Raw genomic sequence first — 20,795 nt, forward strand, 5'->3', positions numbered from 1 at the left:
ACAATTTAGAGTGTTCAATTAGCCTGCCACGCATGTTCGTGGAATGTGGGAGGAAACCGGAGCACCCGGAGAAAACCCACGCAGGCCTGGGGAGAACATGAAAACTCCACACAGGGAGGCCGGAGCTGGAATCGAACCCGGTACCTCTGCACTGTGAAGCCGACGTGCTAACCACTGGACTACCGGGCCGCCCTGTTCAAATTCATTCATTCATTCATACATCTTCCGTACCGCTTGATCCTCACTAGGGTCGCGGCGGTGTTGGAGCCTATCCCAGCGGTCTTCGGGCAGTAGGCGGGGGACACCCTGAATCAGTTGCCAGCCAATCGCAGGGCACACAGAAACGAACAACCATTCGCACTCACACTCACACCTAGGAACAATTTAGAGTGTTCAATCAGCCTTCCACGCATGTTTTTGGAATGTGGGAGGAAACCGGAACACCCGGAGAAAACCCACGCAGGCCCGGGGAGAACATGCAAACTCCACACAGGGAGGCCGGAGCTGGAATCGAACCCGGTACCTCTGCACTGTGAAGCCGACGTGCTAACCACTGGACTACCGGGCCGCCCCACAATGGTACCAGTGTCGTGTTATTAAAAAGGACCGTTTTCGCAGGACAAGCAGTAGTTGCGAAATTCTAATCTGATCCAGATGAAACTTGGCCTATTGAAGAAATGATGATAGGCAGCGTGAGTTGTTACCAAAATGTAGCGGAAGCCTCTTAAGAAGAATAGACCTCCGTTGAAATATCCAAAATTGACCTCTAATTGACCTTTTGACCTTTTAACCTCGACCCTTTGGTCGAGGTTAAAAAGTGTCACGCTTGAAGTGGCGATCAAATCGGGATGCGTGTCGCGCGGGTTGCACCTTGAACTTTAATCGGGCAATACAAATCTCCGCGATCCGCGACAATGGAGAGATGAAGTCGAGGCGAACGGCGTTCCCGACGGTATTAACGTTCTCCTCTTTGGCAGACGCTGAAATCTAAAAGCAATGTTTGAAGAGCGCTAAATAATTTTGGACTACACGGCGAGCCGCTTCGCTCTAGTCGAGCTCGCCGAGAGGCTCCCTGTCTCATCCCGGCGTTCCTGATGTAGTAACAGCTATTGCGTGTAGCCGCGGGCTTCGGGTAGCGGCGTGATTTAGGTGTCACGGACAGGGTAATTCACATCCTGTCACTTTGATGAACTCCATGGGTGATGTAATGGGACGAGGCGTTCTCCGAACAGTTCGCTCAGAGATTGAAATGAGAATGAACTGACTGAGAGAAAAGGAGGGGAGGGGGGTGAGGGGGTGGGCAATAGAACAGTGAAAGGAGTGTGTGTGATTCAGGGCGACGGGGGAAGTGAGCAACAAGAGGAGCGTTTCTCATTTGCCTCCCTCACTTGACTCCAGCCGTTCTCATTTTTACTCATTTTTCCTTCCATGAATAAAAAACCACTCCAGTCAGTTCCGTAAATCCAGCTCCTCGCCGCCCGGCAGTAACGAGCGGCGGGCCCGAGTCCTCTGTGGCTCTTTCGCCGGCTCTGTTGGCCCGCTTCGTTAAATGTCTGGGTTGGAGGAAAGCCCATCGATTTAAGCTAAGTGGAGGGGGGGGGGGGGCGCACAGAAAGAATGGCTATTATACACACGGCCGTGCGGCTCATCGTAGGGGGACTATCTGCCCCTGACTTGACCACGTTAATCAGGGAGCGCTGTCTCAATCCACTAAGATGCAATTTAGATCCATATAAATGGAAATGGGGCGACCCAAATGGATGCGCCGCTCGCGGCAGATGTGAGCGTGGCGCGGCACAGGTGAAGGACACCATCAAGGACCAGGATGATGACACATGCAGTACTTAGACAAAACATTGTAGGAGGGAGGAGAGATTTGAGAGCGCATGAGTCATATTTCCATGCCGCTCGTCCTGCAGTTCTACAAACAGACGCGGAACTCAAAGCGGGTGTGTGTCTCGGCGCTTCGTAAAACCTGCACGTGATGTTTGCGTGGTTACGTAAAATGCGCAAGGTGGCAAAAGGCATGGCGGGCTTTCGGAATGTACCTAAGGAAAATATTTTCTTTTATTTTCAAGGAAGGCTTTTTGAACTTTGGCTTGATTTTGTAGTACAGTAATCCCTCGTTTCTCGCGGTTAATGGGGACCACAACCACCTGCTATAAAAAAAAAATCCGCGAAGTAGCAACCAATTAACATTATATATATATATATATATATATATATTTAGTTCCTTGAGCAGAGCGCGCGCACACACACACACACACACGATCCCTCCCGAGTGCAGTGGAAGTGTTTATGATTAGTCAATTAAGGTAGTTTAGACAATTAAGGACGCAAAGACCTGCTTTCTTCTTATAAGTCTCTCTTTCTCTCTGTCTCTCTCTCTCTTTCAGCAACACACATACACTCACTTGCACGCCCATGCGTGCACACACGTGCCCCACGTGGACCTTCCTCGCTTGAGCAGAGGGCGCGCACACTAGCACGCATAGTAAACAGCACTTAGACACTGAGTTCTGCGGATTTCAAAAAAATATATAAATATTTTTAATGAGTGTTTGAAAAAAAATCCTCGATGCGTCGAAGCCGCGATAAACGAACCGCGAAATGGCGAGGGATCGCTGTAAATTATTGAGTTAATTATTTTAAAACATCTTTTACTGCTGCAAATAGCGTACCACTGTGATGTATCCCTTTAACACGCGGCTGTGTGAATAATCAGTCACTCTTGGGTATAATATTCCGAGTAACAGTGCGGTGTCTGGAGAAAAGCCTCATGCATTGGGAGCATGTCCACTCAGTTCAACGCTTGCGGTTTATTTATGTCTTTGTCCGCATTAGCAGAAGGGAATTTGTGAAATTAGGCTAATTGTCGCTGTCCGCGAGTCAGCCTTCCAACTCTAAAAGTGTCACACAAATATATCACTGAGCTGCCCGTATTTTGAGAAACGTTTATGCCCATGTGAACACGAGACGCAAATCACAAGAGCAACCGTAGGCGCTTTTATGCTTTTAATTTTGAGACGGAATTTGAAAAGAAATACCGCGTATGGATTAACATTGAAAATGTGTCTCGCGGCGGCCGCGGAGTCACTGACTCCGTTTTCCTCCATTTATAAATTGTCATCTGAGCTTTCAGAAAAAAACAAAAAACAAACGCACACCATCTGATGCGGAAGTCGATACAGTATTGGCCAAATGTTTGCAAAAGTCGAACCCGATTGCCGTACACATCATCAAGCTTACGGGCAGAAATGCTTGACTCCGTCTCCGTAGCAACTGCTGCTCTCTCACTGTAATCTGTCCACTTGTGATGGGATCACCCAAGACGTATGTCAGTGGCAGGTACAAGTACGAGCGTTTGGACAGAGAAGGGAGGCGTAGCGGTGTCAAAGGCACGCGGGCAAAACGGACGCCGATCCATCGCATTGGAAAGATAACCGAGCTTAATTACAACCCCCTTTTTCATTTACCTTTATCATCACGACCCGGAAAATCATATTTACTTTATTGATAGCGTAAACAATACCCTTCATTAACTCCGTAACTGTGTACAATCCATCATTTAACCCTCCGTTAATTTTGCCGACGGGAGTCCGCTGCCTGTAAAAGCGCGTCCGTGTTTGCTGAGGCTTAGGAACGTGAATTTTGTTTGCGCGGGGGAGGCAGATGGCGAGGACGGATCCGCCTTCCTCAAAAACATACTCCGTTCGACGTCTTTGCTACTGCTTAAGTGCTACGCGGTCAGCCAGGACGCTGTCGTTTGTATCGCGTCGACGGCGTAAGAGAGAGCGAGGCACGGCGAGGCTTCGCCATGGCAATTACGATTAGCCAGAGGGGGGCGGTGTCATCTTAACGTGAGGCGACAAGCCGACACCGGTACATGCTCGCGAGGGGTCAAAGGTTAAGCTTCCCCTCTGCCCGTTTCCCCACCCCATCAAAAAATTGGCCATTGCCAAGACCTCGTATCTGGAGGGACACTTCTGACACCGCCATCTGCTGCCATCTGTCCCCTCGTTGTCCCCATTCTAGTGCGACAAGAGCGCCGATGAGAGACAAAGCCCCCGAAACACTCCGGGAGAGCTCGGCCAACTGTAATTCCTCTCTCGCCGCTCTCCTTCCGCAGGCGATTGTAAAATTTGGTCAGAGTGTTTGCTGTCCAGCTGTTTAAAAGGGCCGGCGGTGTGGCAAAGGTCTCGCTTTGTACTCCGGACCACCAGGACTTGCTCGCGGCGGGCTCGCGGTGTCGCAGTTCGGATGCAGCGCAACAGTAGACGATACTCTGGGCGAGACTCTGTCAGGCACATTCTGAGCATCGGCGCTCGTGGGCCAGAAATGGTGTGAGGACCATTCAACCTTGGGTAATTGTACATTCATTCATTCATCTCATCTTCCAAGCCACTTGATCCTCACTAGGGTCGCGGGGGGTGCTGGAGCCGATCCCAGCCGTCTTCAGGCAGTAGGCGGGGGACACCCTGAACCGGTTGCCAGCCAATCGCAGGGCACACAGAAACGAACAACCATTCGCACTCACACTCACACCTAGGGACAATTTAGAGCGTTCAATCAGCCTGCCACGCATGTTTTTGGAATGTGGGAGGAAACCGGAGCACCGAGAGAAAACCCACGCAGGCCCGGGGAGAACATGCAAACTCCGCACAGGGAGGCCGGAGCTGGAATCGAACCCGGTACCTCTGCACTGTGAAGCCGACGTGCTAACCACTGGACTACCGGGCCGCCCTGTTCAAATTCATTCATTCATTCATTCATTCATCTTCCGTACCGCTTGATCCGCACTAGGGTCGCGGGGGTGCTGGAGCCCATCCCAGCCGTCACCGGGCAGTAGGCGGGGGACACCCTGAATCGGTTGCCAGCCAATCGCAGGGCACACAGAAACGAACAACCATCCACGCTCACACTCACACCTAGGGACAATTTAGAGTGTTCAATCAGCCTGCCATGCATATTTTTGGAATGTGGGAGGAAACCGGAGCACCCGGAGAAAACCCACGCAGGCCCGGGGAGAACATGCAAACTCCGCACAGGGAGGCCGGAGCTGGAATTGAACCCGGTACCTCTGCACTGTGAAGCCGACGTGCTAACCACTGGACTACCGGGCCTATTAATTGTAAACCCCCCCCCCCCCCAAAAAAGCCAGCGGAATATGTGTCACCACACACACACACACACACACCTCGCATCGTGTGAAGACATGAAGCAGCATATGCCTCACGGCCCTTTTAGTCTTCAAATACAGCACACTCGCTTGTCTCGATTTGATTCGTTGCTCACGAGTTATGCCGCTGTGTCAAGACTCTCATTCGGTATGCAAAGGCCTCGCTTGTAAATCTCTCCTGAAGTGTTATTAGGGGGCGGGGGGGGGGGCGGCGAATGTAAAGAAACAAATAGCACAGAACATCTGGTTTTGGAGCTCATCGGAGAGAGCCGCGGCGAATCTGACTGATGGTGTTTAAAATGTAACTGGAGCAGCATGCATTTTACAACGCATTACAGTATGAGTCAATGAAATTGGGATGGGGCGCTTATGACTGGATGAATAGACGCTAGAATCCGTGTAGGGAGGATTGTTTGAATCGGGAAAGAGTTGAGCGTGCGCGTGACGAGTCGTGTCGGACGGCATCGCGGCTTGATTCCAGACGCCGTCGTCCTTTGGCGGAGAAACGAGACTAAATTAGGGCGAGATTTGACATTCGCTCGCCGGGAGACCTTCATGACTTTAGCATCATTGAGCCCCCTCCCCCCAACGTTTGGAGGATTGCACACCCTCATGAATTAATGAGAGAGTGTGCATAGCAACCAAGTCTTTGCATTCTTTGGACTAACCCAGATAAGTTCCTTTTTTTTTTAAACAGGAGAAAGTGTCTTGTTAGCGTCAATCGCTTCTGATTTAGCGTGGAACCGTTTCGGCCCCCCCCCCCAAAAAAAAGCTGAAAGCAGGCACCCGTTTCCTCTGACGTTCAAGTGATGCACTTGTGACCTAGAACGGAGTGAGTGAAACTATCCGATTGTCCAAAGGTGGTGCCCGTGACCTTGAAAAATCTTCTCTGTGCACACACGGAAGGGGGTCAGCGGTTGCGGAGAACCCCCCCAAACAGGTTCGGGGAAACCATTTTTCCACATTCCTCGTTCAGTCATCACGGTGATAAATCTGCCAATGACAAAATGAGAGTCGGTGTCATGTTGCGTGTCACTCATCATCAGCGTGGGTGACGGGGTGGGCGTGGGGGGGCAGAAAACTCGAGGCGAACCAGTGCGTCTCCGAATCCTGAATCCTCCACCCAGGAAGTCCCCGATTGGCGAACGTTGGGGTGAAGACAGTAAAGCAATATTTTGCTTCATTATTTCCTCACTGGCCGCTAATTTATGATTCACTCTGCATTTCCCGTGTCCATAAATATTGACGCCGACTCCTGCATCCTGTCCTCTTCCTTTCCCTTTTTTTTTGACTCCTCCCCCGCAGGTCAGGACCGCACCGAGACGGGGCTTATTAAGCGTTTCCGGGGAGATGGCGTTCGCTACAAGGCCAAGCTGATCGGGATTGATGAGGTGACGGCAGCACGCGGGGACAAGCTGTGCCAAGACTCCATGATGAAGCTCAAGGTACACACGTCAGCTTGCTTGTGTGTGTGTGTGTGTGTGTGTGTGTTTGTATGACTATTCTTGTGAGGACCACTGTGATTATAAGACCAACGTAGTGAGGACATTTTTGACAAGTGAGGACATTTAGGCCAGTCCTCACAAGTTTTTCATTCTAAAGTGTGTGTGTGTGTGTGTGTGTGTGTGTGTGTGTGTGTGTGGTTCAACTCTCCACATCTCCCTCGCCACGATTTAGACAAGAGATGTGTGAGCATGTCGGAATTGTCTCTTAAATGAGCGAAGGCACTGCCTTCTCACTCGCAATTTACGATTCGCTACAGCACGCCAAAGAACCGAACGGACAGAACAAATAACGGGCAGTCATTATTCGATTGCGCAATGCGCCCGCAGGATGGATTTGGTTTTGGTCAAGCTAGTCGCTGCACGTCATTCGTACCCTTTAAAGCTTCTTGGATTCTCAAATTGGAGATACATTCAAAGGTCAAATCGTCTCAAATGTTCTTTCCCATGCATTTTATTTTTGATTATTTTTTTGGACTGTTTCAAGCAGTTCTGCAAATAATTTCAAAGTGCTGTCACTGGAAGTGGAAAAGCCACGGCAGACCTGTGTCCACCCCCGGTCGCTACGTCGAATAAAACAAACCTTTTCGCAGCCTGGATCTGACATTCCAGCATTTGTGACACCGCTGGCGAGCAGCCAAACAGCCAGAAGTGGTCAATACGCAACTGCTATTCTCTGGACTGGGGATAAAGACGGGGACGGGATCTCTATCGAGCCGCCTCCCTCCCCTGCCGTGAGGCCTAATCCAACAAATGGAGAAGGCGATGGCTGATTGACAGCAGCGATCGACGATCCCGCTGGTCCGTGGCTCGTGCCGTTTGTCTGGGCCTGCCCCCATTGCAGAAAAAACCACAGACAAGAAAAATCATGAGCCACTACATCCAGACCCGAGATCTGTGACAATGATCCGAACCCAAGAGTGAAGCTTCAGTCCAGATGGAGACAAATGCTCTGCGTCTCTTTTGCCTTTGTGGATTTTAATGCGAAAGAAATCCGAATGAGCTGCATGTCAAGTAGGAGCTGAGCTGTAAAGTTTCCAGGTGACGGGAGGCTGATTCCAAATGAGGTCGACCGCTTGTTAATGCCACTGCGTTTTTGTCAAGACGTTAGGCAGGGCCTTTTTCTTTTCTTCTCTTGCCAACCTTTGTTCTATGAAAGACACATCAAGCCCACTGGTTGCGTCGAGAGGAACCGAGTGGAAATGTTAATAGTGGTTTTTTTTCTTTTTAATTAGAGTCGAGCTGTTTCCTGGGAGGGGGAAAAAAAACGGACTTCAAAGGCCGGCTCGGTTGTTCGGTCAGCAATACGCGAGAGTTGCTGGAGCTAACGGCCCGTTGCATTTTGTCAGCTTTTATTGTTGTCAGCTAGCACTCACGTGTGTCACTCCGAAGTGCGGTAGAGCCACGTCCAAAAAACTCGGGGAGGGGGGGGGGGTGAAAAGATTATACATCCAACTCCCGGCACAAGGTGATGTGTATTCTTGTGAGGGTGATACTTTCAGAAAAGGCATTAGAAAGAACAAGCTGTCCTATCACACCTTGCGTAACCGCTGTCACCCCCCCCCACCCCCCTCTCAATCGCCCACTCACCTGAGAAGGAAGCTGCCGACCAAATCTCTTCGTCTCTCGTACAGAAGTCGTGTGCTTTCATCATCTTTATCTCCTGCAGGGCATGGCTTCCACGGCACGCTCCAAAGGGGAGCACAAGCAGAGGATCTTCTTGACCGTCTCATTTGGAGGGATCAAGATTTACTGTGAAAGATCGGGGGTGAGTGTCAAGTCAGCCATGGTCGATGCACGGGTATTTCCTCATCGAAGCTGAACCGTGGGGGGTGTCAGAAGTGTCCGAATGACAAAAATGACAAAATGAAATGAACTACAAGCGAACAATTGCTTTCTTGACGAACTTTAGCGTGTCTCGAAAAGTTGCAGAATTTGAAAGTGACACTTTTATCCTGCCATTTTTTTGAGTGTGTGTGTGTGTGTGTGTGCGGCCCCCCCAAAATTGAAAAAAGGGTTTGGAAACCCCTCGTGGAGGACATCTAGAGGGCAGATGTTTTCCCGCTTGACTACGCAATGGCTTCCACAGCCGCCATCTTGTGAGCTCGCCATAAAACAAAGATTCCTCAAACGACAAAGCTTTCCAAAGAAAATCTTCTGGCGGCAAATGTTTGGCAAGAAAGAAATTGAATGAAACCGCTTGAACATCTATCGCAATAAGAGCAACGCGATGCCCGGGGAAACACTTGAGACCATCGGGGCCCTTTCTGTCTGCTAATGATGCAGCACAGTGCAATGAGCAATACGATGCTAATGTCCGGAGACGGGCTGTTTCTACCTCCGTCTTGGCCTTCTTCCCCTTGGCCAGCTCACAGGCCTGCTGCTCCATTACGGGATGATGGAGAGGCCCGACTCAAAACACCCCACCCGCCTCGCCCGCCCCTCATCCTGCGGCAAAGTGTCAGCGAGATAGGCCCACTCTGCCTCATCAGCGCTAACTGATAATTAGCACGCCGTTCCACCCCTTAATGATCATTGCCACTAATACTAATTACGCCGCGGCTCCACCTCAGCCGTGCCGAACTTATAATTATGCGGCATTTGCCCCGACCTCCGTGCCACAAAGCCCTACACCCCCCCACCCCCCAACCCCCGTACCTCCGTGATCACATCTATTTTGTATCTGAGTGATGTGCTAAACGGCGCGCCCGCTAACCAGCTCAACACGTTTGACAAGCCTATTTGTTGTTTTGGGAACTGGTGTCCCCTAATGCTCGTCATTTAATTCGCTGATTACTGGCGGTAAATAACACTTCACTCTCGTGAGTTATTATGTTCGGAAATGGGGGGGATCACTCCCCGTGCAGGCTTAGCTAAGCATTTGGATGGAAACGCTTTTATGTAAAGCTGACATGATTCTCCACTGAACGGAGTCGTAATAGTTTTTTTTTGTATTCGACATTAATTCAGACGTCGCTTGCATCGCTCGCCTGCTGAATTTGTCGAATAGAAAGTCGCTCCCCTGAGCCGGGGCTTATTCCTGCTAATAGGGCGGATGTAGGTGGGTGTGCATGGGTGACAGCTCCCCCCCACACCCCCAAAAAAAGCATTTTTGTTTTTTTAACCACCTACCACGTTTAAACTCGCTCTCACTCAGCGAGTCACAATTTTACACTGACATACTGTATACATGAACGTATTTTTAGGCAGCATGCTATAATAGCGGTTAGCATGTGCGTTTTCTCTCGAGACGCCATCTTCCTCCCACAATACCAAAGCGTGCCTGTTATACGAAATCAAGCAACTCGACCGCCCGTAATATGAATACGAGTGTGTCGCGTTCTTTGTCTTTATGTGCCTTGGGATTGGAATATTCAGTTTGCAACTCGTCGCACCCTGATCAGCTCGTGAACAACGTGATGATTAGCCACGCGCGATACTTATTCTTCCCTCCCTGTAACGTGTAAATAATGTCGCCTTTAAAGCGGCATATTGACGAGGCGAAACATTTGGTCTCTGCCTCCGTCGTCCAGGTACTCCAGCATCAGCATTCGGTCCATGAAATTAGCTACATTGCCAAGGACACCAGGGACCACCGGGCCTTCGGTTACGTGTGTGGAAAGGAGGGCCACCACAGGTTTGTCGCCATTAAGACCGCCCAGTCGGTGAGTATTTTGATGAAAGTGCTCGTTAACTCTTCTGCGGTCATTCATACTCTCCATATGAACGCCGAATGGCTAAATAGCATCCATTTTCTGTAGCGCTAACCTGCTAACCAAATGCTCCACTGAGCCACAATGAGATTTCTTTTCTTTTTCTGATGTATTGATTCTCTCATGTCGCGTAATAAAGTATCCAAAATATTCGAAACGACCTTCAATAAACTGCCAAGTGTTGGTTGTCCACATCCACATTAAATAGATTGTTAAATGAATGAATAGAAATCAACCGAATGAAGCGGATGACTCGGCATTTCCTCACGCGGTCTTCCTTCCATTTTTCACTCGTCGGCACAGGCGGAGCCTCTCATCATTGACCTGCGTGACCTCTTTACCCTCATCTACGACATTAAGCAACGGGAGGAAATGGAGAAAAAGGCCCAGAAGGACAAACATTGCGAGCAGGCCGTCTACCAGGTAGGACTGAAAAAGAATGTTGCGTTATGCAGCAATCCCTCACTGGAACACGGTTCAAGCTTTCGCATCTTCGCCGTTACGTGGATTTTCTTTTCCCGCATTGTGTTCCGCACCCTGATCGGCGAAGGCACTGTAGACGAATGTCAACGAGTCTGCGCGCCTCATCGCCGCTAGTCTTGCCCAATTTTCTCCATGCCAAATCTCACAATGTCGACGAAACGTTGATAAAATGTGTCGTGTGTCTTCTCCCCTCCTTCCTCGCAGACCATCTTGGAGGACGAAGCAGACGATCCCGTTTACCAGGTAGGTGTGGAGGCACACATTGCAATTCGAGAGTATTTGTTGACTTGATCTGGTCTCTGATCTGCTCAAATTAATGATTGAACCAGTTTCACCCCCCGGCGACCCCCCCAGCGGACCATCTTTACGGACAGTTTTGTTCAACCATTCAACTTCCATTTGCCAGTGCGATGTTGTAAAACCATATTTCGTTTTTTTTTCTTTGTTTGTTTTTTCCTTCTGTTGATTTGTGTCGGTGTCGCAGTTCCTTCCTAAGATTTGCTCCCAACCAGAATTGCGATTTCCTTTTTGCCTGCACTTGATTGAATGTTTTTGGTTTTCCTGCTCACACTGAATACAGACAACTCTAACTCTTATTCTGAGCTCGTATGTCCAAAACACCTCCCAAATCATCTGTTTGCTCCTCTTGACTATCTGCTTAGTCATTCATTTTGCAGTGTTGTTTTGAAGTTGGTTGACAAAACTCCAGCTATGGGGCCAGGGATTCAAAAGATGTTTTTTTAAAAAAATCACAGCACAAATTGAAACACTTGACTTTCCTAAAATTAATCCAGCATTGGATTATAAAACGTTCTTGCTTTGTGACCTTTTCCGAATATTCTAACGGAAACCCCAATTGAATTCAAATGTTATCTCCTGCGGATGAAGAAATCGCATCAGGGTCTCCTTTCAACTCGCCGTCGGGTCGAAAACACATTTCCTATTTCTCCAGCTGAGAAATACATTTCATAGCGACTGAGCCATTGTTGTTTTCGTCTGAGAAATGTTTTGCTTTGCCACTGAAGATCAGATCCTTGACGTGATGACAGGCTGAATTTGTGACTGTTCAGAGCTAGTTTCTGTCAAAGATGCCCTCATGCCTCTGTTGACCTCTGGTTACAACCTCCACATTGCTATGAACTGCTACCTGACTTGATGATACTTGTGCTCTTTCCCCTTCCGACCTCTTTTTTTCTTTCTCTCCCAATGCCCCCCCCCCCTCTACCCCATCTCGCCCACCCCCACTCCTCTCTCTTCTGCTGCACTTTGTTTTTGACACCCTCCCTCTCTTTTCATTCCCCCACTTGATACCACCCCACACCCCCGTGCTCTCCTTTATTCTCATGGCGTGCCCCCCCCCTACCCCACCCCCCATCATCTCCCCGGATGTTCCATGCAAAACCTGCCGTGTGTCTCCTGCCCTTCTCTGCACTTCTACACCTTGTTCTGTAGTACATAGTGTTTGAGGCTGGACACGAACCCCTCCATGGCCCCCAGTCAGAAGAGAGCGTTTATCAGGTACAAAGACAAAACATCGCCCGCCCCCCCCCACCCACCCACCTTTTTTATTCTCCCTTCTTACATGCCCTGTGATAGATGATAAAAGTACTAACAGCAAGCGCCCGTCGAGCTCATCACTTTTCCGCAAATTCAGGTTTAAATGTGGTGTCAAAGGGCCTTTGTTTTAAGCTGAACATGAAAACTAAAGGGAAGGAAGTTTGTGTTTGAGATGTCAAGTGGAAAAAGCCTCACGTAGCATCGAAGAGCCGCAAGCGCAGTCAAGGTCAGTTTCGTCTTTGCGATTTTAGGCCTTGGATTGAATTTTTTTTTTTTCCCGGACCATTTGACGGAGCGGCGAGGACTTCGGGGACCTGTTGTATGGTTTAATCCGACGCCCTCCTCCCATCTTTCCATTCTCTCTGCTACTTTCCTCCTCCTCCTCTTCCTGTGAAGATGAAAGATGCAGAGAAAGAGAGAGAGAGAGAGAGATTAATCACTTGCCATGCCATTTGATCTGGCAGTGAAACAAGATCAATAGACTTGGGCGGGAAAAAAAAAAAAAACATCAGCAAAAGTTAACCAGCACACGGAGCGAAGAGAGACGGGAGGAGAGGTTAAAAGCGACGGCTCGTTCTCGTGACTGGGAGAGAAATATTAGCTGAGGCAATTTCTTATTGTCAGATAAGCTTGACTGGTGCAGAATAACAATGGGCCTTCCCGATGCTCGCCCAACATCCACTGCCCTTGTTTGCAATCGATATTGATTGAACTCGATTTGTTTCGGCGGCACCACTGGACAATTTGCAGCGAAAAACCCTTTGCGACAAAAGATAAAAATGACACGAGGAATTTGGACGTTGTCAGATTTTTATGCTTTAGTAGTTTTCAGCTTCTGATGTGAAAAACGCAAAAGTAGCCAAACCGGTCTTGCCATGCTTATTTACATTTGAATCGACCTCCAATCCAATGCAGGTCCCAACCAGTCAGCAGAAGGAAGGGATCTATGATGTCCCCAAACGCCATTTCATGACTGTAGGTGTTCTTTTATTTTTATGATTTGTTTGGACACGCACCTCCGCCTTCAAACCTCTCTGTCGGGTCCTCGTGAAGAAAAAATACCATGGCTGGAATTTCACCGGACATTAGCCAAGCGAGCTCCCCAAAATGCGGCGCTCCCCCTCCCCAAAATCTGATCTTCTCTGACCAGACAGTCCCCAGACCAAATGAGCATGTCGTTTGTCCGCCCCACAAATACGAAGGGGGAGTCCGTTCCATCTTCCTTCAGAGGAGGACAATGCGAGGTTTGTCGGTGGGGTGTCGGTGGTTTGAGTTGCATGCCGTCTAGCCATTTCGTCTCCGTGTAGTCCGCCATCAAAGCTGCCCCTTCACCGAAATCCTTCCACCGAAGGCACTTACCTCCCAACCATTCAAAGAAACAACAACAACAACAAAAAAAATCCATCTCATCCCTCATGCGGCGATAACTTCGAAAAGCATTTCTTCTCGTTTGCTCAATAAGACGAGTCCTAGCGGAGTGCTTCTCTCTCGCCACCGTTGCTGTTGTTGTTGTGCTTGTTGCTGAGCATTATCGAACAGATAACCTGACCGCCCCCCCCCCCAACTCCCCCTTCGCTATCTCACTCGTACAGCCCCGCGCTAGTAGAAGTCGCGGCGCCCTCCGTATCTCTAAGCGTTACTGCTTGTCTGGTCATTCAGTCGGAGCTTTTTTCGAGAGCCAAGAGCTCGCCTGATGTGTGTCGCTGCCTGCAAGTAGGGGGGGTGGGGGGGGACCTCCTTGCACACTTGTTTACGTTTCTCTCCAAACCCGGAGCCATTCCGCGGGCCCTCGGCGGTCACAAAGCGCAAACTGTGAGATCTGTTATGTCAAAGAGGACATAAATGACTCGTTTGTGGCGACACTGATTGCTGGGAGCTCTCCCACCTCTTTCTTTCTTTCTTTCTTTCTTTCTTTCTTTCTTTCTTTCTTTCTGTTGCGGGATGCTTCCCCTTCCACATGCGGCGCTTTATTTACAGCATGCAAATCCTTGTGTTTTCTGTGCTCTTGTGGTGATTCATTGTCTGCTTATGCATGGCCCCCAAATACATTTCATGCAAGGTAGCTCTTCCACAGCTTCGATAATCCAGTGTCCCCCCCCCCCCATCAGGGCCCCCTCCGTCCGTAGGGGTCATCTCGACTCATAATGCGGGCCCTTTTGTCAAAGTCGGGTCGGGTGTTTCCAGGAGCTTCTTCCCTCATCCGCTCCTCTGTCTCTATAGTCGATGTGCTCACACGGTAGCATCAGCATTCGAAATCAGGTCAGACTCTCAAAGGAGGCTTTTGATTGGCGGACGCAAGAATATCTAATCAGGGTCTGTTTTATGGAACTGAATAGCCCCTTACTCGCTCAATTATAGCGAGCCGTGAAAAGGCCCATTCAAGATCCATTTTCTGATAATGGAACAAAAGGGGGTATCGCCGTTTCTTTCCATGCGCGGCGCAAACGCCCGAGTGAATAGCCGTCTCATCCCCCACCCCCGTTTACTCCACCCCACCGACTCCACCGCCGCCGTAGTCCACGCGGGGATGAATTCGAGAATGTATGACGATTGAATTTCAATTTCGTGATGTGTCATTGTACCTTTTTGCCGTCTCTCCCTCGGTTGGTTTCACAGAATATCAACCACTTCGACCTTTTCGGCGACATGTCCACTCCTCCTTCGGTGAGTACTGCCCACACAAAAATAATAAAAATAAACAAACATCCTGTTGTGGGGGCTCCGACATGTTGACAGTCACTTTTGATTCCAACATCATGTACACGAAAGCAAATGATCTGATTAAGAATTAGGGCTACATTGGGAGTCGTTTCTGTCCCTCCCTTCCAGCCACATTCTGTTATCGTCAGCAATATTTTACATTTCGCTCTACGACGAGCCACTGCGCAGGACTCAAACCTGTCAGTCTTGCTGAACAAAAATAAAGAAGCTCACTTCTGAGTGACTTTGACAAAGTTATCATCCGCGGCTCTCTCAGATGCCCCCTTCACCTGCCAACACACTGGACCCGAGCAGGAGCGGCCGCCAGCAACAGCAGCAGCAGCAGCAGCAGCAACAGCCGCCGCCCAATCCTGCCGAGATGTATGCCCCCTTCAGCCCCACCTCTGTGCCATCAGGTGAGTTATTTGGACTGATATCAGTGAAAAAAAAAAAGAAACTGTGCTGAGTTTACTCCATCTTCTTTCACTAAGACTATACATCTACTCAAAATTTAGATGTATTGTCTGCAGATACATTTTTAAGTAGACTATACATTCATTCATTCATCTTCCGAGCCGCTTGATCCTCACTAGGGTCGCGGGGGGTGCTGGAGCCTATCCCAGCTGTCATCGGGCAGTAGGCGGTGGGACACCCTGAATCGGTTGCCAGCCAATCGCAGGGCACACAGAGACGAACAACCATCCACGCTCACACTCACACCTAGGGACAATTTAGAGTGTTCAATCAGCCTGCCATGCATGTCTTTGGAATGTGGGAGGAAACCGGAGCACCCGGAGAAAACCCACGCAGGCCCGGGGAGAACATGCAAACTCCACACAGGGAGGCCGGAGCTGGAATCGAACCCGGTACCTCTGCACTGTGAAGCCGACGTGCTAACCACTGGACTACCGGGCCGCCCGCTAGACTATACATATACTTTAAAAATATATATACAGTATATATATATATATATATAATTGAGCAAATTCTACTGGAAGTTTTAATTTTTTTTGCAGTGCATAGTGTTTAAAACACAGCTGGTTGTACCTGGAAAGTACCGTATGTACTTATGTACCTGGAAAGCATGTTTTTGTTTTGTTTGTTTGTTTTTTTTGTATGACATACTAATGCTTGAATTGAATGTAATGAGCGCTAATACTGATACCGGAGTCACGGATTTACCGTGAACAAGACACCCGATTCGAATTTTATGTGTGGTTTTATTGCTCTTTTTTGATTATAAATTGTCCTTGGGTATTTTGAAAGGCGCTGATGAATAAAATGTATTATTATTACTATTACTATATTACTATACTATTACTATTACTATTACTATAATATATTACTACTATATTATTATTATTATTATTACTGGAAGAAGCAGCACTCTAAATTCTTATCCAGAGTGAGTCTATAAATGAATTGATATTTGTCCGCTCTCATTTTATGAAATGAATTGGGCCCACGGTCGTCTGGAAATAAAACACAGGAAAGCTGCACGCAAAGTTGCCGTATTTCTTCCCTCGCGACACAAATTGATTTACGGAGGTGATTTCGCAAGTTGTGAGCGAAATGTTCCCCTCTTCTCCAGCTGTGTAACGCGCATCGTTTCCTTCTCTGGTTGCCTCACCAGGTTATATGACCATGGGCCCCGTGCAGACGTCCCAGTGGGCCCAGCAGCCGTTTCCTGGCCAGGCTCAGACTCTCGCCTTCCCCGTGCAGGGGCCCTTGCAAGTGGCCCAAGTGCTGCCCGGAGGTCAGCCCCTCATCTGGAGCCAGGCCAACATTTTCCGAGCCACCCAGCAGCAATGGGCGGCCATGGCGGCGTACATGCCGGCCCAGACTGTGGGGGTGGGGGGGCACGCCATCCCGGCAGCCGTGCTCCAAGGCTTGGTGCCCATTACCACCGTGTGCCCCCAAGCCCGCGACCCGTCCGCCCCCTCCTCGGCCATCGCCAGCCCGCAGCACACGGCCGACCCCGCTCCGCTTCAGAGGCGGCTCAGCCTGGCGAAAGACGGCCTGGGTGTGGACTTGGATGCGGGGGAGGGCCCGTCGACATCGGGGGCGGGGCCCAGTGGGGTATCGGTGAGCAGGTGCGCCACGCCGGGCCTGGTGGGCGTCAACAACAGCGCCGCCTGCAGTCGGCCAGTGTCGCCACCTGCTACCGCCGCATTGGAAGATGAAGGCAGTGACCTTGATCTGTCCCGGATGACCTTGAGCCCTGGTACATCTTCTTCATTTTCGCACCTGATTGCTCCAACGCCATCTTCTCGTCTAAATGGTGCCGCTTTCTTTTCTTATTTTTTTTTTTGTTGCCACACAGGCACTTGTTATGTAAAATATGCTAACTTTGTTTGCAAGTTGCCCTTTTCGTCATTGTTTGTCCCAACACCCAGCAAACCTTTGGCAAGATATTTCTTGACGCATTAGCGCGCAGTGAGGTGAAGGGGGGTGGGGGTGTCGGGGGCAACGATGACATGTTGTAAAGGCCATCCAACAGTCCACTTGCAGATCTAATTTACTGTACATGCGGCACTTTCTCAAATGAAGCCTTTCCAAATGTTGAATGCCACCCAAGAGAGGAGAAAACATTTACTTTACCGTCTTGGAAAAAGTTTCAAAGCTGTGGCGATCGTCATTCTAAACTCACTTTTCTTGAGTTGACTCACTCATTTAGATTGGTTTTATGAGGGGGAAAAAAAAATCATGCTTGAAATGTGATAGTACTCAACCTGCCCACCATTAAATTTTGAACGTCGCAGTCGGCATCATAGCTTGGAAATCCCCTGTTCTATCCCAGCCTTTCTTTTTTTTTGTGTGTGTGTCGTTCTTCATGTTGACCTCTGTGCTCTCAGGTAGTGTTCTGGCTTAAAAACTGCACTTTTTTTTTTCAATCAAGTAATACATAAAAAGGGATAGGCGTGTTTTATGACGTAGTTCTGCTGGAATCCAATTAGATGCCGGAATCCAATTTGTCATGTCCCTGAAGCACTATTCTATATATTCTTGCGAAAAAACACCATCAATTGATTTGCTTATTTATCAAGTATTTCTCTTCACTCTTCCTCGGCCTTGAAGTGGAGGGAACAGCAATTTAGTTGGCGCTCTGCTTTTTTAACGCACCCGCTTAAGAAGGCGTTGCACTTTGATTGTATCTCTTCAATTAAGCGCACGTTCACTTTACAGCATCCACTCCGGCGCCTCAACAGAGCTCTTCATCCGACTGCCCCCCGGGCCAAGTGAACACCATCCCCACAGACCACCCCCATGTCGAGCCCGTGGGCGACTCCACCCTTGCCAAGGACGAGCAATCGGTAAACCTCCGAGCCCTGTGGGGGCACACATTTGTCAGGAAAACAACCAAATAGAATGTTGCCATGTCTCATCCTTCTATGAATGATCTGTTCTCGACGACATCATGTTTGATAAGTAAAAAAATTAATGCGGCCAAGTAGCTTTGAGCTCATCTTATTGACAGAAAAAAAACTATCAATCCAGTCCAGAACGCAAAGGTCAAAGTTTTAGTTGCTGGCATGCAACATCATAAAACACTGTTGTAACTGATCAATGTGTTTCCTCCTCCTCCGCAGGACTCCGCTGTCCCGAGGCCATCCTCTCCATTGGCCGGTGTAGCTAGCGATCCATCTGAGGATCAGGCGTGTCCACGGGAAGACAGCTAGAGAACATCAGAGTAGGTCTTTCATCATTCCTCAAACTCTTCACTTTGTGGCCATGTTTTTTCATCTCCGTTTAGTTTCTCAGTTCCTTGATTAGCCTTCCATTCTACATTCTCCTTTTGTGTGTGTGTGTGTGTGCGTGTGTGTGTGTTTTCTTGGCGCATGACTGCGTTGCTCTCATTTCGAGGCCTCCCTTGTCCATATGCCCCCCCCCCCACCCCGCATCGTCTCCCCTTTCGCTTGCTTCATCCAGAAAGGTACACTATCGCCATCTAACGGCCAGATTTGTAACGACACTGAGTGTAAAGACTACTCTTCTTCTCCTAGGAAACGGAAGACGCGAAGGTCAAAACTGAAGCTCGAAAGAACTGAAAGAAAAGAGGAATGGATGGCTACGACTCAATTCGAAGGGATTACAAAATTGTAACTGTATTTTTTGTTTTGTTTCGTTTCGTTCTTGTTTACGGCTTGACGTCAAAACGAGCCGGCCGCCTAATGACCTCCTCACGATGGCCAGGAGCCCTGTGGCGCTCTCACCCAATCAAGTAACCTTTCAGCCAGGAAGTGACCTTTCATCTTCGCCCTGAAAGCGCAAACGGGAGCAAACTGCACTTATGTCTCTGATGACAACTCAGACGGCTCACTAATAAATCTTTTTTTTTTTTCCAAGAGGAGCAGCGTTCTTAATGTTTGACCTTCACTCTGTGGACCGCCACCAGCAAGGACCGTGAGAAGAACTGTGCACTGATGGATGACGTTTTCATGGTGTCACCACGTCAGTCCATTCATCCGTTTGCATGAACAAACTTTCATGTGGAATTTAGCAGGCTGAGCTGTGGAGAAAGAGGCCAGGTGGGGTGTGGGGGGGCTTTGCAACTTTCTTTCAGGTCAGAAACACATCAACAGCATTTTGAGTTTATTAGTCAGACCGTTCTTGGGAAGAAAAAAAAATCAACAAAAACGCATTACGCGTCAATGTCCAAATCAAAATTTCCAAACTCTTTATTTTGTAGAGAAAAAAAGATCGCCCCAGCGCCCAGTGGTTAGCCTCTGTGCCATCCCATAACGCTCAGTGCACCTCAGCCTTTGACATCTGGGTGTTTGTTTTTGCTCTTTTGCTGCCATTTTTCTTTTTTTTTCTTCTGAAAATGTCTTTATGTTTGGTTGGTGAGATATAAAGTGTAAATCTGTGTTTTATGCTCGATCGAAATACGGCCTGCTGTACCTGTCTCACTCGTGTTCAGAAAGAAGGGAGGGGTCGTGCACTTGGAAAACAATGGCGTGAGTCTCGAGGTCTCCTCTTTCGAAAGTCGCAGGCATTTTTTTTTTGACTGACTCCTGTACGTCTCTTTGTTGTTTTCATCTTCTGCTTTTTGGAAACACTGTATGTCCAACCCCCCCACTGGATCAAACCGCAGAATTCTTTTTAAAATTTATATCAATCAATAGAAATATCGCTATCAACCGCTAGAGTTACAATTTAAAATCTGTACCCCCCTTGCTTGTGTAAGAAAACATGAAATAGTCCAAAATATTTTGTAAATTTTATTTATGGATTTAAGAAATATGAAAAAAAAGGGACTTTTGTATCGATTCCCCCCCCCCATACACTGTACCTGTGCCACTGTTAAGTCACAAATAAAAGAAAATGTGATTGCCAATGTACTTCATACCCTTTGATTTTCTTTTCTCTCTCATTTTGGATGGCAGTGGTCCAGCCTGGACAACTTTTTGCTTTGCCAACCCCTCCGCGCAGCGATGTTCTCCTCTGTTCAATTGAAGGTGCTGCAGTTGGCACATTTAACTCACAGTTCTCCGATTGATGGTTCAAATCCGGCCTCTGGCCTTTCTGTGTAGAGTTAGCATGCCCTCTTATGTTCCTCGCAGATTTGCTGTTGTGCAAAATTACCAACATGACGTCTAACTGGTACGTAATGCTACGATCAATACATGATTTCAATGATTTCAATATGTATTTATGAAG

General features: G+C 48.6%; 1 protein-coding gene and 1 long non-coding RNA gene across 5 annotated transcripts in view; one reads left to right on the forward strand and one right to left on the reverse strand.

Annotated features, from left to right (window-relative positions):
* The window catches only part of dab1b (DAB adaptor protein 1b), a 35,845-nt gene extending 15,364 nt beyond the window's left edge, over positions 1-20,481 (forward strand). For 2 of the 4 annotated variants that reach the window (XM_052087638.1, XM_052087635.1), the window contains exons 2-14: positions 6,485-6,624; positions 8,351-8,449; positions 10,215-10,346; positions 10,698-10,817; positions 11,082-11,120; positions 12,330-12,395; positions 13,350-13,409; positions 15,051-15,098; positions 15,412-15,550; positions 16,768-17,358; positions 18,321-18,448; positions 18,725-18,825; positions 19,139-20,481. In XM_052087638.1, the coding sequence (XP_051943598.1) occupies positions 6,610-6,624; positions 8,351-8,449; positions 10,215-10,346; positions 10,698-10,817; positions 11,082-11,120; positions 12,330-12,395; positions 13,350-13,409; positions 15,051-15,098; positions 15,412-15,550; positions 16,768-17,358; positions 18,321-18,448; positions 18,725-18,814 (1,527 nt within the window). In that variant the 5' untranslated portion in view covers positions 6,485-6,609 and the 3' untranslated portion in view covers positions 18,815-18,825; positions 19,139-20,481. Of the gene's footprint in view, positions 1-6,484; positions 6,625-8,350; positions 8,450-10,214; positions 10,347-10,697; positions 10,818-11,081; positions 11,121-12,329; positions 12,396-13,349; positions 13,410-15,050; positions 15,099-15,411; positions 15,551-16,767; positions 17,359-18,320; positions 18,449-18,724; positions 18,830-19,138 lie in introns of all 4 variants that reach the window. The other 2 variants (XM_052087636.1, XM_052087637.1) reach the window with 2 other exon arrangements.
* Positions 8,659-14,259, reverse strand: LOC127616201 (uncharacterized). The gene is made up of 2 exons (XR_007967058.1): positions 13,451-14,259; positions 8,659-12,822 (listed from the first exon to the last, which is right to left on the reverse strand). It is a non-coding gene; the product is annotated as an uncharacterized LOC127616201 (long non-coding RNA).
* Positions 20,482-20,795: the final 314 nt, after the last annotated feature.

This window comes from Hippocampus zosterae, chromosome 15 (genome assembly GCF_025434085.1).
Source record: "Hippocampus zosterae strain Florida chromosome 15, ASM2543408v3, whole genome shotgun sequence".
Lineage (NCBI taxonomy): Eukaryota > Metazoa > Chordata > Actinopteri > Syngnathiformes > Syngnathidae > Hippocampus > Hippocampus zosterae.